The sequence below is a fragment of the Fundulus heteroclitus genome, chromosome 17 (genome assembly GCF_011125445.2).
Source record: "Fundulus heteroclitus isolate FHET01 chromosome 17, MU-UCD_Fhet_4.1, whole genome shotgun sequence".
NCBI lineage: Eukaryota > Metazoa > Chordata > Actinopteri > Cyprinodontiformes > Fundulidae > Fundulus > Fundulus heteroclitus.
The window spans coordinates 21,324,328-21,340,229 of record NC_046377.1 but is presented as its reverse complement, the minus strand read 5'-3'; the positions used below and the strand labels follow the sequence as shown (position 1 = coordinate 21,340,229).

At 41.1% G+C, this 15,902-nt stretch overlaps 1 protein-coding gene across 3 annotated transcripts; it reads left to right on the top strand.

Moving 5' to 3' along the window:
• The first annotated feature begins 3,325 nt into the window (after positions 1-3,325).
• On the top strand, positions 3,326-15,566 carry tmem19 (transmembrane protein 19). Of its 3 annotated transcripts, none has more exons than XM_036149210.1 (8): positions 3,326-3,409; positions 9,349-9,496; positions 10,779-10,892; positions 12,506-12,643; positions 12,720-12,796; positions 12,871-13,048; positions 14,963-15,172; positions 15,253-15,566. In XM_036149210.1, the coding sequence occupies exons 2-8, from the start codon at positions 9,367-9,369 to the stop codon at positions 15,411-15,413; spliced, it is 1,008 nt and encodes a 335-aa protein (XP_036005103.1). In that variant the 5' UTR covers positions 3,326-3,409; positions 9,349-9,366; the 3' UTR covers positions 15,414-15,566. The 3 variants fall into 3 exon arrangements, with proteins under 3 accessions (XP_036005103.1, XP_036005102.1, XP_012733762.1); XM_036149209.1 differs by lacking the exon at positions 3,326-3,409 and adding an exon at positions 5,302-5,402; XM_012878308.3 differs by lacking the exon at positions 3,326-3,409 and adding an exon at positions 7,920-8,042.
• The last annotated feature ends 336 nt before the right edge of the window (positions 15,567-15,902 follow it).

Genomic DNA, 15,902 nt, shown 5'->3' with positions numbered 1-15,902 from the left:
GTGTACAAATCCGATTTATTCAAACATTTTCATGCACACGGGAAATGTGGAAAGTTCAAATTGAGGTAAATCTTTTTGTTTCTACAAAATAAAGACGAAATAAAAATAATTTTGGTGTCCATCCAACAGTCACACTGTCTTGAGTATTTTTAGAATGGATATTATGATATAATGTTAGAACAATATTATTGTTACCCTTTTGAATGAAGTGGTAAGAGTGACATTTGTTTAATAAAGATGCACCAAGCAAGCAAACGGAAATAAATATTGGCCAATTTTCCTTTGATTTACTCAAATACTGATAAAAATCTAGACGAATTGTGATCTAAAGTGGTGTAAAGTATTTTCCCTTACAGAGCCCTTCTGTTTGTTTTTTTATGTTGTGTGGTACATACAACTCAATACACACAAATGATGATTTAATTTGTTCAGGGAAGAAAGCCACCCAGCATTGATCCCTGGGAAAGCTCGTCAAATCAATGTGTTAATGTTGTTCAAATGTTGTTACGGTAGCAGAACCCGATTTCCACCATCATAGACTAGGCTAAATTCTACTTTTCAACATTTTCAAGGCAGATTTTTGACTTACATTGGTTACATCCATGTATTTCCAGTGTTTTAAAGGCTAGATATGGAGCAGGGTTTGCTTCAACAACCACCTTCCCCCTCCGGATCGGCTAAGAATTAAAGACCTCACTGTTCTGTCCACAGGTCCGATATCATTTTTTTTCTCTTCGGATTTGTGGATTCCTGGCTTTTCCCACAGAGCCAGAGCCAATGCAATTCTATCCGCCTCACTGTGATTGATTCAGATCATTTGAATCGGTCTGTCTTAGCAAAGAGGAGCTCAGAAGATTCTGCGTGGAGCAGAAAGTTGGGATGATTCTGGGAAAGAAGAGATCGGGTATCAGAGAGTCCCTGTGTTCATGATTGGGCTCAGTGACATCCGAAGGAATCCGGGTGACGCTAGATTGGACTCATTCTGGGAAAAGTATCATTAATGGTGTCACAAATCTATAAACTGTGATTATTTGGAAGTGTCAAACAGCCGGGAGAAGGTTCAGTGTTTATTCAGTGTATGTGGAGATTTGCTGAAAGCTTCATCTTTCTCTATGAATCTGATTTAGTTTAACATTTTTGTCCAGATGACGACGCACCACCTTCAGATGGATCGTTGTGACCGATACGTAATGACTTTCATCGTCTAGTTGGGGTTTTTTTTGGTTGTAATTTTCAGTCCATCCAGTTTTTATTTCCTCCTGCATGTTCACCAAGAGGAGGTTCAGAAAGGAAACCTGGCCATTCTTCTCACTAGCTAATACTGGGAGTACCAAATGTCTTCCTGCTAGTGTTGTAGTCCAGGACAACCAAACCTGAGACTGAGACCAAGAAAAGAGCCGGATTTCAAGGGAGTAGAGAACAAACCAGAGCGAGACCGTTGCAGTAATTATAATAACAGTGATTGATGCAAACGTTCAAAGAAAATCTGCCTCTGGTAGGTTAGCTGCAACGCCACAACATAAACCGGATTGTAAGCAGAGCCTAAACTACACGGACTTTAACCAATGAAACTGACAAGCCGATTAAAAGTTAAACCGAGTTAGCTTTAGCTGCAGGCGGAGCGAGTGGAGAGGACAAGTTGAGGAGTCTTTATGTCTGACCCCAGACCACGCTGCAAAAACGGACCTAAAAATAAGTAAAATGTCCTTAAAATTCAATTTTTTTGTCCTTGATTTGAGCAGGTAGATTATATTATCTGCCAATGGAATGAGTATTTTGTCCCCTAAAATAAGATAATTAGACATCCTGCACTTGAAATGAGACGATGGAGATGAATTGTTCCCGTTTTAAGTGCAAAAATCTTATTCCATTGGCAGATCATCTTATTTACCTGCTAAAATCAAGGACAGGTACACTAATTTTAAGAAAAGTTTACTTATTTTTAGTTCCGTTTTTGCAGTGCACCACCACCATGTTTGACTGCAGCTGTTCCTTTTCTGAAATGTTAATGTTCATTTAGCACCAGGTGTAGCGGTCCGCACGCCTTCAGTCAGCAGAATACTTCCCAAAGTCTTTGGGAAATATTTGAGTCACCATGGTGCTCTTGGAGTTATTTGGATGGCTTTTTAAATTTGCAAAGAGATTTTTATATTCACTCTGGTTACCCTTGTCTGGTGTTAAAATTAGTTTGATGATCTGAAACATTTAAACTCGACTTAGAAGCAGAAAAGACAGAAATCTTTAAGGGGGGAAACACTTTTTTCACAGTATTGTAATAAAACTATCTTGGGGTGTATGAAGGTTTTTGTTACAGGGTTCGTTCATGTACGCTTTAGCTTCACTGAGCTCTATTATCCACTGGAGTGCTAATCACCGTCTGTTAGAACGAGTCGCTTTGAAGCCACCAGCCGCCATATTGGTACTCCCTATTTCCCCCCAGTAACTAGGGAATATGTGCGCTACAGCATCGAATAACGAGGATTTTCTCACGTTCAGGGGGGCTTAAAACTTTTAAAATGTCAAATGCCATATACTTTTATGTTATGTTCTAAAACTATCAAGTACTGAGAAAGTCATGTGCTGAAATATTTTGCATTTTATTTATTTAAATATATATATTTAACATTTATAAATATATAAATAACAATATACAAAAACATATATTTACATATGTGTATACATGTATATATATATACACATACTTATATATACATATATATATATATATATATTTAATATGAATAACATGTAAAATATTTCAGCACATAATTTCCTAGTAGTTGATAGTGTTAGTACATCCACTGACTGTAGAATTACCTGTGAAACGTTTTCACTCAGCCAGAAAACTGCTTGTTGTTGCAACCAAATCCTATGAGATTCTGTGAGATTAGGGAGTAGCAAGATGGCGGCCAGTGACTTCAGTTTTTTGGCAAAATCAGCACTCCAGTGTATTATATAGCTCAGTGTTTAGCTTCTGTTGATTCATCAAATAAATTAAGGTATTTCAGTTAATTGTGCTTGTAATGCTTTCCGGTCAAACACAGAGGAGCTCAGGGTCACAAACTGTTTCAAGTTAGAAGTTTAAAGCTAATTTCTAAAGCTAGTTGTTCCAGACATTTGACCTGATTTGGAAATCAGATAAGAGCCCAGCTCTCCCTGAAAACTATGTGTCCTAATAAAAAGATTATCTAATTTTCTGCCTTTTCCCAGGATTTTCCTAAGCCACTGCGTGTAAACATGGTCTCAGTGAGCTGGTTGGTGTTTCACAGCTCTGTCTTTTATTTAAATGTTTCCTGTATTTGACTCCAAAGGGGAGGGGAGGATCTTTGCTCCATTTAAAAACTGTCAGCTGCTTCAAAAAAAGCTCAAAGCACGTCTTCTCTGATCTCCATCAACTCTCCTCTGGTCGGTAGGTGAACTCGTCTCTTCCGTCTGTGCTAGAGCTTAAGGTTTGACGTTATCTAAGCTAACCTATCATCTACAATTAAGTTAACCTGTCATTTAAAAAAAATCCCTTTGGATATTTGAAAAAGGTTGTTGTTGTTTTTTACAGTTATTTTGTGTGGACCTAATAAAATAAAGCTTTCAAATATAAAGGGCACCTTTTTTTGGTAATATCCTTAGATATTTGTGTGCTATACGTTTAAGGTTTAGAGCAAATTATTAGGTGAAATTGTTTAATTATTAAGTGGATGTTGTTATTTCTAACAGGGTTTCAGAAGTTTCCTCTTGTTTGAAACACTGTAAGGATTTAAAGTTGCTTTCTGTCCTCCTGCTCTGTAGTTTTCTATATTTATGAGAGCCACACAAGTCCTGTCTGACAAATTTGCACATTTTTAGTGAACGTTTCTTCACTAATATGGCAGATTTTCTTTCAATAAATGCTGTATTTCTATAAAATGTCTCCGTCAGGTTTGCTGATGGTGCTTTTTAATGTTGTGTAGTTGCAATAGCCATGCTTTAATCTTCCCGTTTAAATGCAATTCCTACCCCATGGATCTCATTTTCTGCAGCTGCAGAATTTTAAACCAAAAGCTATTTTTCTTCGTCCCGTTGACATTTAGCTGAAACTGAGCTGCCTCTAAGAGTTCATTCTTCCTCTGACGTCTAACAGAAACTGTCTGTATTAAAATGTGCAGGTCTGGGTTAGAAGTTGCCACCTGCTTATTAGGTGCATGAGTCTAATTATAATATTTTGGACTAACAATGATGTATTTGAACTATTTTCAGGGGGAAATGCAAAGATTTAAAAAGCAGAATGAAGTCAAACATTAAACAAAATACACATACAGTTGCCTAAACCTATGGGGTGCTGAAACCTTTACATCGTTACTGACGAGGATAATGACGTCCGATTGGTTTTCACGATTGCAGAATATAAAAGGGTCTGTTATAACACTTCAAGCCAGGACTTCCTGCATTCTCTGAAAGCACCAAAGCGGCCCGGGGGGGTTAAAGTCAACCCGCTGCTGTGACATCGACCAACTTTTGTAAGGGTTAGGTGCCCTCGGGGCTCACCAGTGTCATAAAAAGATAACAGACGTCACGTCACGGCGCTTTACTACTACCGCACTGCAAAAACGTAACTAAAAATAAGTAATATTTTCTTAAAATGAGTGTATCTGTCCTTGGTTTAAGCAGGTAAATAAGATGATCTGCCAATGGAATAAGATTTTTGCACTTAAAATAGGAACAACTCATCTCCATCATCTTATTTCGAGTGAAGGATGTCTATTTATCTTATTTTAGGGGTCAAAATGCTCATTCCATTGGCAGATAATCTTATTTACCTGCTCAAATATAGGACAAAAACACACATTTTAAGAACATTTTACTTATTTTTAGATCCGTTTTTGCAGTGTGGTGATCGGTTGGCTGCTGAATGTAAGGCGAGAACCTAACAGGACCACACTACCCTGCACTGCGTCAGGCACATCTTCTCAGATCCTCCACCGTACTTCAACGCGCCTGAGGTGCTTTTTACACAGATTCATCCTTTGTTTCTCAACTGACCCGCCTTTCGTATTTGTTGCCACAAAAAAAAAAAAAAAATTAAAAAAAGCTCAATCTCAGTCTGATCTGACCAGAGGACACAGCTCCAGTAGCAGCGAAATCCACCAACACCATGAACCAGATCATCCAGTGATTTCAAAGAGTTGTCATGGGAGCAGGAAACATCCAACCAGCTGTTGGGAGCTTCGCTTGAAGTCAGTTGATTGTAGGAGACGATGCCCACTGGGGGATTTTTCTGCTCCAGGAGAACAGAGCTGCGTTTGTGCTCTGCTGCTCTCGCTCCTCGTTGGGATGAGAGCTTCTCACATGTGACCACAGCGGAGAGGGATCATCGCGGATGAAGCTTTCAACTACGTGCCGGTAGAAGCCCAGAGTTTCAAGAGAAAATGGTGAGGTTTACTCTGTCCTACCTGCGCTTTAGGTCACTTTCTATAATAATAACACTGTTCTGGTCGCACCACGATTTTGGACCTTTGCTGCTTTAAGCTCTAACTAATCGGTCCGTTGATTCAGTTTTTGTTCTTGTGATTTCTCTCTAAAGAGAAATAAACGACAAAAATGAAGACTACACCAACCCAAGTTTTGTTACGGGTTATCTTATTATCTTTTCAATTAAGTTTTCTGGTAATTTAACTTTCAGTTTGTGTCTCGTAGCGAGACAATTTAACGGGTCATTAAATCTAACCTCGCGTTTCTCGTGGTATTTGTGCGTTTAATAAATGTGCAGAACTAGAGTGCTACGCGTTGTCAGTCTGGCTGTCCAGGTTACATTAAATCACTGAAATTTAAAGTTGTGACCCTGACAAAAAAACATGCAAGTAAACTGAAAGATGCTGTAAAAAAAAGTATTTCCCACCTTAAAGATATCTTCTTAAGGATGACTCCAGATATTGACAGGACCAGTTGTCCTGTTGTTTGCCACAAACCGGCAGCCAGACGTTCTCATTCAGGGTTTTCTGGGCTCACAGCAGCATTCATGGCTCCATCAATTACAGCAGGTGGTCCAGGCCCTGAAGCAGGAGAGCAGCACCAAACCATTATAAATTACCACCATGTCTAACTGTTTAAATTATGGCCAAACAGGTTAAAAATGGTATTTTTTTCTGAAATGTTGAGTTAGTTTAACATCAGATGTAACGGGACACGCAGCAGTGTTTCTGGATTTGGGTATCTCCCATTTTTGCTCAGTCTCTCCAACTGTTTTTACTTGTTTGTTTTTAATTTCTATTCTTCCATGTTCTATTCTGTTTCTGCATTTTATTCCTGCTTGCTTTTATTCTGTTTTATTTTCCTATATTTTAATCATGTAAAGCACTTTGTCTCTGTACTGAAATGTGCTATACAAAAAAAATTGCCTTGCCTAGTAGTAGTAGTACGGAGCATTCCCGGATTCGACTCATAGCAAATGGACCTTTGCCGCATTTCTTATCAGTCCAGTTTTAAATAAAAGCCACTAGTGCCACAAAAACAAAAAAGAAATTGCTTTGTAACTCCTACCAGACTGATAAATTTCAGTGAAGTCCTTTAGATTTCTTTTAGCCTACTTCGTGCTGTCAAACTGGTCCTATTTAAAGGCTTTTTAAAAAAAAATAAAAAATGGTCAAGGAGTATTTAGGCCTGGGTGAAGATGGATGAAACTGCATGCAGCTTTTGAAAATATAATATTTAGCTCAGGTAATTATTGTTTACCGTAGGGGCTGACTGGATAGAATAGAATAGAAATAACCTTTATTGTCCCTTCACGGGCAAATTCAGGTATACCAGCAAGAAGGTGAAAGCCAAATGGAAGAATGCAGATTCATACAAAGGCAAATTATATAAAAATTTACTTTTTAAAAATAATTTAAAAGTTTAAAGTTACCTTTCTTTTTTCCTGATTGTTTTTTTATGCCTATTTGCATGACCACATGGACCTCTGAGAATGTTACTTTGCGTCCCTAACTATGTTTTGTTCACACCAACTTCTATAAAATGGGTAAAACATCCTAAAAATACCTGCTTTATATGATTTAACAAGTTCTGGTGACTTCACCAAACACAATCAGTACAAAGGTCACTAGTATTTTTTTCTACTACATTGTTTAAACTGACGAGGGGAAAAAAAATGAAAAATCCCAAGTTGTCGTGGCTGAAGCATCAAGGTTCCTAACACAAGTGTGCATTTCAGAGTTTAACTCATGGATTACAATTTAAAATCAATGAAATCTGTTTTGTTTAAAGAAAGTTTTTCGATTTGTTAAACTTTGGTGTCAAATCAGTCATTTTGGGACTTTCAGTGCCATTGTGGTTAACTCTAGGAGGCCAGCATGGGCAGCATTGAGGTTCTTGGAAACCATTATAAACGCATGAAAGGTCAGATTCCAGGTGTTCACTACAAACATCTTAAATACCTCATATCTTTCTCCCAAACACTTCATCTGAATCTCCTTTCAGGCCACACTAATGTTGTATGTGTAGGTAAATAACTTTAATGTGGAATTTTTGTTTTACAGTTTTGATGTTCTTCTCATCCCATATAGTGTTAAAGATAAATAGAAACTTTTATCTATTTTACTTTTAAACAAAATAGATCCGTTTTTCATGATATTGTGGATAATGGAAATTGGATTTGGAATAAAGGTACAATAAAGCAGCTGTTAAAAAAAAGCTAAACTTTTGCTTTATAATGATAAAAGCAAATAAGTCGGTTAAAATTAACCCGAATGGTTTCCTCTGAACGCGGAGTCTAGTTGAAACGCCCCGGCTGTAATTACGGTTACTGTCACTTTAAGAGTAAAGCTGCTGGCGGAAATGAGTCCAACACTTATATCCCTCCGCCGGCTAACTTCCGCTCCGACCAACGGTCAACAGGAAGCTTCAGCCGAGGAGCTGTTAGCTTTATTCGTTCACTCAGTTAAAGCAAATTAATTTGACATTATTTGGGGACAAAAGGGGAATAAAAGCAAAACCATAAAAAAGTAAACGGTTGAATTTAATTGTTGGATTAGGAAGGAGTGGTGAGGTTGTCACAATGGCTCCGAAGGACACCGGTGAGTCAGAAAACCTCCTGAATTCCGCTATTTGTCGATGTTAAACTGTTTTTAAAAGGCCCCAAAGCGTCAGCATTTGTACGCGTGTTGAAATTAATTTTACTGAACTCATAAGATGTTCAAATGAGTATAAATCCTGTTATTGTTTTTTTGTGCTGGAGCGAGGAACTGTAAAGTAAAAAAAATATATACGTTACCTAATTTTTCACTGCAGAGAAATGAATAATTCAATCTCTTAGGAAAAATGTAACACATTTAACATTATTAATGTAAAAATCCGAAGGCAGACGAGGTGTCAATGATTTAACGACTCATAGCCACCTTTAGCATCCTTAATGCTCCTTTATTAAATGACTGTCAGTCAAAAACATTTGAGGAAGACTTTGGTTGTTTCTTCATGGGTTAAATGACGCATTTTGAGATAGACGGCCTCACGTTTGGCTTTAATACTCTGGTAAACAGAACAGGCAACACTTACAGACATCAAGGTACCCGGTCCTGAGGCGGCAGAGCAAGCCCTCATCATCAGCCCTCCACCACCGTGCAGGAGAGGTGCTCCTTGGAGGACTGGGGCCAAACATCTCTGCTCTCATCGGCCTAAGGGACATTGTTCTAGAAGACTTATGTGTCATCGTTCCTTCATCCCTTCCAAACAAGTGCACTGTTAAGACTTTTAATCTGCTGAGGTCTGGAGAGACTAAGCTGGCTTTTATTGATTTCTCTGAAGAGACTAGATGCGTCTTTGTTGTAAGCAATGAAAAAGTGTTGGTAGGCAGCTGAGCAGCGGCGTCCAACAACAGGTGGGGGAGGGGGCACACTGCTTCTAGTCCCCAGGAAGCTGCCCGTAACTCCGGCTCCTTCTCTGGTCTCATTAGAAGGCCTTTAAACTGTGGGACGGATATGAAGGAACTGGTTCAGACCTGGACGTGACTGCAGATCCGGTCCTGATCCTCTGTTTTAGAGACTTTAGAAAGCTTTATTTGTCATTTTGTATGCACAAAGTGCGTACAGAACGAAATTTCGTTTGCATACAGCTTGAAAAATATGTATAATATGATTGAACTTGACTTTGTAAAGTGCCTTGATGACATGTTTCATGAATTGGTGCTATATAAATAAAATTGAATTGGGAAAAAAATCACAGTAAATTGCACTAAATTTCAGGATAAAGATGCAGCAGCGATTTATGTAAACAATTGAAATGTAAAACAATGTAAACAATGCATTTTAGTGGTTCCTGTGAACTCTTACAGTTCGATCAGCTTCACACTGACTCCCCCCATCTCTCTCTCTCCCCCCCCCACAGTTTTACCTCTCCATCATCATGGATTCTGAGAACGACATCCTGTCCAAGGAGTATCTCAAGATGATGACGGACATGATCGTGCTGTGCGCCACGTTGGCGCTGTCCCTCTTCTTCTGGATCGTCTCACTCACCATGAGCGCCGTCTCTGGTAAGCCGCCTGCAGGGGGAAGAAGCCGTGTGCGGATTTATCCTCCGTTAAATCATGTGCTCTTCGCAGAATCTGTCTGAAGCTCTTTTTGCTCCAGAACAACCGGTTTCCTCATGGAGAAGCTTTAAACATCTGCTGGTTCTTCCCTGAAGTAATTGAGAAACACAAAATCCTGTTTATGTCCCATTTAGAGAGGAAAAAAAATAATGACTGACGTTGGAAGGACGGAGATCTTTGCTTTCTGACGGTTTTCATTAACTTTACGGCATAACAACTTGGTATTTAATCAGATGTGTGAAATGTTGCTTTTTAAATGTCTGCAAAACATCCGTTTTGTTAAGTTAATTATTAAAGACAAACATAAATTGTCCAAAGGGGGAAAAATGGGTCAGTATTTTCCTCCTGCTGATTTAGCAGGATAAACATATTGCCACAGCATGATGCAGCCATCACCATACATCACTGTGGCCAGCTTGTTCAGCTGTTTGAAGCTGGTCGCGGTTTTACAATCATTACTTGCTCCAATGATCTATTCTAGAGATTACTCAGTTCCATGTTAAATTGTCTGTATGAAGCTCCGCCCATTCGCCTGCTGACCAATCAGAGCACACTTGCGCTAAATCTGCATGTTTTGTACCAACCGTATATCTGACATATATTCCACATTTTTATTTCATGTGGGCAGCAAAAGTATTCTAGCATTGTTTTGTTTGTACAAGTTTTCTACCACATTCTAATGTTTCTCTGATGTCATATAATGAAACTTTTGTTTCTTACGGCCCATCATGGAGAAATCTGTTTTGTTTTGGAGGTTTTTTCGTCCTAAAGCAGCTTCCAACCCCAGAGATGATCCTCGCTGTGAAGACATGGGCTCTACCGAGGCCAGTTTTAGGATTTTGTTAGATTTCTAAGCTTTAAATTTTATTTTGTCCGGATCAGATGCGTTTGTGTGAACATTTCCCCCTCATAAATACGTAGTTGATGATGAAAAGCCGCCTTGTTTCAGGCGCTGCTGCTGAGCTTCAGCTCCTTCACGGCTGTCTCTGATTGGATGTTCTTCCTCCTCTGATCCGTTTGATCTTTGCAGATTTTAATGGACCTCCTGTATTCGTTTCTGAACCGGCCTTCTTTACGTCCTCTTTGCTGCTCCTTTGTATTATTTTTTTATGCTCTTTCAAAGATGAGGAAGTTTAATAATTTAGGAGTGGTGGTTCTGATGGTAACTTTACACCTTCTTGGTTAAATGAACGGACCAAATCCTGTGGTCGGTTTTGTTCTGAAGGGAACCTGCAGCCGGTTTCACCGTGGCGCTGGCTGTTCTCCATTCTGGTTCCCCTCACGCTGACGGGTCGAGCCCTAAAGAGACGCAGTCTGGACCGGTCCGGAGCTCTCGGAGGTGAGTTTACGGCGCCGTGTGGGAAGTATCAGCACATTTCTCTTTCTCTGCAGAGATTAGGGGCCTGGATGCAGATCTCAGATCACGACCCATTTTAATGCTGCAAACGTTCAGGTTGTGACACAAACACCAATTATTAAAGATGTAGCGATGTGCGAGAACTAAATTCTGGATTTTAAAAAATCCTTCCAGTTGTTGTTGTCTAACCCTTCCAGGCTGGAGGAGGAGCGACTAAAACGAATCATTATAAACTCCTAATTAATCTGACATCTGAAGCTGCAGGAAAGTTTCTCTTCACAAACAGATTGCATGCTTTTATTTTGAAGGATTGCATGAGTGGATTATAATCTGAAATCCTTTTTATTTATGAAGCACGTTAAAAAGCAATAAGAACTGCTGTAAGAACTAAACTTGGTGAATAGGGACATAACTACTCCTGCTGCTGTTTGTGTAAAAAAGGTTTGATTTTAATGGAGGTTTCAGCAGCCGACATCTTTGGTGCCATTTTATTCCTTTGATTTGCTGAAAGTTTTAGTTTTTCTCTTTTTTTCCCCTGAAAACTCGTCGTCTCTCGTCTCATCTGATGATCAAGCGCCACCTTGTGGCCAAAAACCACAGCAAAAAAACTGAATGGTTGATAAAAATGGAGTAGAAGCCACCGAGCAGACGTCACAGGAAACAAGACAATGCTCGCTGTGTCTCAAAAAGCTCCCACTAAGTTGTGAAATTACATTTTGTTTTTTTATATATTGGCACAGAAAGTTCTTGTTTGTTGCTGCTGACGTCGTAGCCTCGTTAAACCTGAAAACGTCTGCAGCTCATCTGCCCTCGCGTCTCGTCAAAAACCCCAGAGGAAGATCAGTATTTGTATCTGTTGACAAGAAGGGCCTGATAAGAACACTAATTTATTTGTTTCTATTCAGTTATTTAATAGGATCCTGTTTTGTTATAATCTATTAATGTGAGAGGACCACAATTTGTTTATTCAGTCAGTATTTAGTACAGGTGGCACAATAAACTGTTAAAATATGGTGTGCCTCTTAAAATTCAGCATATTGTAAAAAACGATTACTTTACTCATGATTCTCAAATAAAAAAAAAAAAAGATGCTTTTTATCCCGGAAAAATGTCGGATGTTTTCATTTCCACAAGGTAAAAAAAAGAAGAAATATTGATCTATATTTAATTTTAAATACTGACTTCATTTACAAAAAAAGTTTATTTCTGAAACCTGAACTTCTTCGTCTCTGTGGGAAACTGTTCAACCTAAAGGACGACAGTTTGAGGCATCCAGTATTATTATTGGTGTTATGATCGGATATTAATCAATATTAGATATATTTCTCTACACTTTAAACACCTGAAAAAAAAAAACTGCTCCACCCACAATCCTTTGCTGCATTGCTGTCACATGGCTGCAGTGAGATGGTTATTGATAATTGGCCCAGTTTTACTAATGGGTCCATCCCTTGTTTTAGAAAATAATCATTGAAAACTTATTTATTTTTAGGGTTAAATGAATGAACTATTTTAATTTTACTAAATATACACAAAATTAAACGGTCATCCTTCATTTTGGGTGTTTAAGGCCCGGTTTACCTGTGTTTTGGCAGCTCTGCTGGTGGGCTTCGTGTTGACCATGGCCAACCTGAGCTTCTTCTCGGCCCTGCTGGCCTTCTTCATCACCTCCAGCAGGCTGACGCGATGGGGCGCGGAGAAGAAGAAGAAGATAGACGCCGACTACAAAGAAGGTGGGAGGAGAGACTCAGCAGCCCGGTCGTTTCTAACCCTGAACAAATCGTGTAAAACTGCAGCTTTTCTTTCCAGGGGGCCAGAGGAACTGGGTCCAGGTGTTCTGTAACGGAGGAGTTCCCACCGAGCTGGCTCTGCTCTACATGATCGAGGTAAAGAGCCAGAACCGAGCCGCGCCGCAGCGGGTTCACCGCTCCGCGTAAAGCTCACAGGCGCTGTGCTGCAGGTGGGTCCCGGTGAGATCCCCATCGACTTCGGGAAGCAGTACTCGGCCTCCTGGATGTGCCTGTCTCTGCTGGGCGCGCTGGCCTGCAGCAACGGAGACACCTGGGCGTCAGAGGTGGGGCCCGTCCTCAGCCAATCAAAGCCCAGACTCATCAGCACCTGGAAGGAAGTCCCAACAGGTGAGAAAATACCTCGTATGGCATGTTCTGGAGAGCTGCTGTCCTGCAGCTTTTAGATACGTCCCAGAATCCAACGACCGGCCCAGAACCTGAGGAGGTAATTCATCTCACTGAGGTGCGTCCAGTAAATGGTTTTCGGACGGCATATTCACGTGTTGGAACGGCCTAGTCAAAGTCCAAACCTACATCCTCTCCGTTTGAGCTTCTCTGTGAAGAAGAATGAGCGAACATTTCACCGTTCCTGGTGTGAAGCGACTGAATAAAAAGGTGTTAAATAATGAAACCGGTCCGGATCGCTTCTGATTTTCCTTTCCTACCTGAGAACCAGCAGGATTTGCTCCTCGTTGCCGATTCTCCGAGGAGACAAACTGCAGGCGTCCTCCTTCACTTTGGGTCAGTGGGTTCAGAGTTCAGGCCGTAAATACTGATGCAGAAAGTGAACGGCATCAGGATCGACCCCTCCTGACCTAAAGTGGCGTAAAAACCGATTTTTTTCCCCAATCGGTTCGTTCCGAACAGGAACTATACTATGACGGAATCATAACGTTTCCGGTTATGAGTTCCACCTATAAATTGACGTTCCCAAACCGATCAGAACAAAAAAATACTGTTCCTGGAACGGTTAATTTCGTTCCTTTCGTTTGACAAATATAGCTATTGATATTTTGTTTGGAATGAGCGTTTTACTTAACGATGGATCGTAATTTACCTCTTATTTAAGATGTGTAGCTCTAGTGGAGACACCGCTCTCTCTCCATTCAGTCAGCGAATGTGTGATGTCACACAGGAAGTAACCCTCAGCCGTCATGGTAACGTGCGCTAACCTGACTCTCGCCATATGTATGTCGCTCCGCCTAGCTCCACTCACATCCATCTGGGACCTCTCCATAGGAATGGCCTTTTTTGAAGGCTGGGCCTTATCAAAAATCCTTGCATATGATTGGATAAGCCACTTGTCTGTCATCTTTATCGACGTGCTATTTCAACCACTCACACTGAAGCTAACCCGTGACGCTGTGAGAGCGACGCAGGAAAAAACAAAACTTTTATTTTTTTTTAAATGTGTTTGCGGCTCTAGTGGCACGCGTTTTATTGACAGTAAGCTGACAGGAAGAGGGGGAAGACAGGCGGCAAAGCGCCGCGGGTCGGAGTCGATCCCGGGCCGACCGTGCCGAGGACTAAAGGCCTCCTAACATGGTTCATGCTAACCGACAAGATGTCCGCTGTGGACGCGCCCTACAAAACAAAACTTGCCAAATCCGGTCGGGAGAAGGGCGAAAACATGGTTTCCACCAACAAAAGCCTTCAGAGCCGTTCTCTGATGTTCTTTTAATGAAACAATATTAGGTAGATTGGACAACACGGAAGAAATAGCAGCATCAATGCTAACGCTTGCTTCCTCGATGCGAGCCGCCATTGTTGTCTGAATCAAAACAGTCTCATGGTCACTTCTCCACTACGTCACATCTATGAAACTCCAGCCCTGTGTCCTGATTGGCCAGACAATAAAATTGGTTGGAGAAGTCACTTTCTATGGGCGATGTCCCAGATGTATGTGGGTGAAGCTAGGCGGAGCGACATACAGCTGGCGGAGTCAGGTTAAACGTGCGCAGCAAAATAATTACTTTTTTGTTTAGTTAATTAGGCAACGAAAACTTTGAGGAACGAAATAAAACCGGTATTAACCGGTTACCATTATTTTTAAATAAGTGTTCCAGTTCCAGAACATAAAAAATAGTAACGTTTCCGGTTTCATTTCTGTTCCCTGTAAAATACAAAAAGTTCCTGGTTTTCGTTTTCGTTCCTTGAACCGGTTCAAAGCCCTGGTAAAAACCTCAGATTTAAATCCTAAAAGCCGCCACGTCTGCTTCCTTTGACCTGAAAGCAAACTGCAGCTTCTTCTTGTTTACCCAGGAACCAACGGTGGCGTCACTCCTGTGGGACTGGTGGCCAGCTTCCTCGGCGGCGCGGCGGTGGGCGGGGCTTACTTCGTCACGCAGCTCCTGACGGTTGGCGACCTGCACCTGGCCGACCCCCAGTGGCCCCTGGTGGTGTACGGCGGCGTGGCCGGGCTGCTGGGCTCCATGCTGGACTCCTTCCTGGGCGCTCACATGCAGTATTCAGGTAACGGTTCTCTTCTTCTTCTTCTTCTTGTCCTTCGGCGCTGCTTCTTCTTCACCGACCCGCTCCTCTTCGCCCCTCAGGCTTCGACTCGAGCATCGGGAAGGTGGTGAGCTACGAGTCGGCCACCACCCGGAGGATCTGCGGGAAGCCCATCCTGGACAACAACGCCGTGAACCTGTTCTCCTCCGTGCTCGTCGCCCTCTTCCTGCCTGGGCTGGCGTGGGGGGTGTGGCCCCGATAGGCGTCGAGGACCGTGGTTCTGATCACAAACGCACCTGGACAGGTGAACCGTGGCTCCAGCATCATCAGCCGTTTGAAGAGTTTAACACGTGTGGTAATAATTATGCATTCCTACAACCCGCAGAGAAACTGCATTAATTCACATTTTACAAACCTCAAAAATCACTGACAGCTTAATAAACTTCACTGGTGACTCTTTGTAAATCTGCTTCCACTCTTTTCACTTTAAAAACATTTAAAATCGTCCAGATCTCAAGTCTCACGTCAGAAATTTAACTGCAAACGAGGTTTTTAAGAGAGATTGCAGAAGTGAGCTGGAAACTCCTAAGTCTGATCTTTTTCCGGTCAGTGAACACACCACGCGATGCTCTGAACTATTTCAGATCCACTGAGCTATATTATACACTGGAGTGCTGATTTTGCCGAAAAACTGAAGTCACTGGCCGCCATCTTGCTACTCCCTACTCTCACAGAATCTCAGAGGATTTGG

Bases quoted from the DNA above. Each gene is read 5' to 3' on its own strand.
- tmem19 (XM_036149209.1), top strand. The intron at 12,644-12,719 runs GTGGGAGGAGAG...TTTTCTTTCCAG, and splicing joins AGACGCCGACTACAAAGAAG to GGGGCCAGAGGAACTGGGTC. The intron at 15,173-15,252 runs GTAACGGTTCTC...TTCGCCCCTCAG, and splicing joins CGCTCACATGCAGTATTCAG to GCTTCGACTCGAGCATCGGG.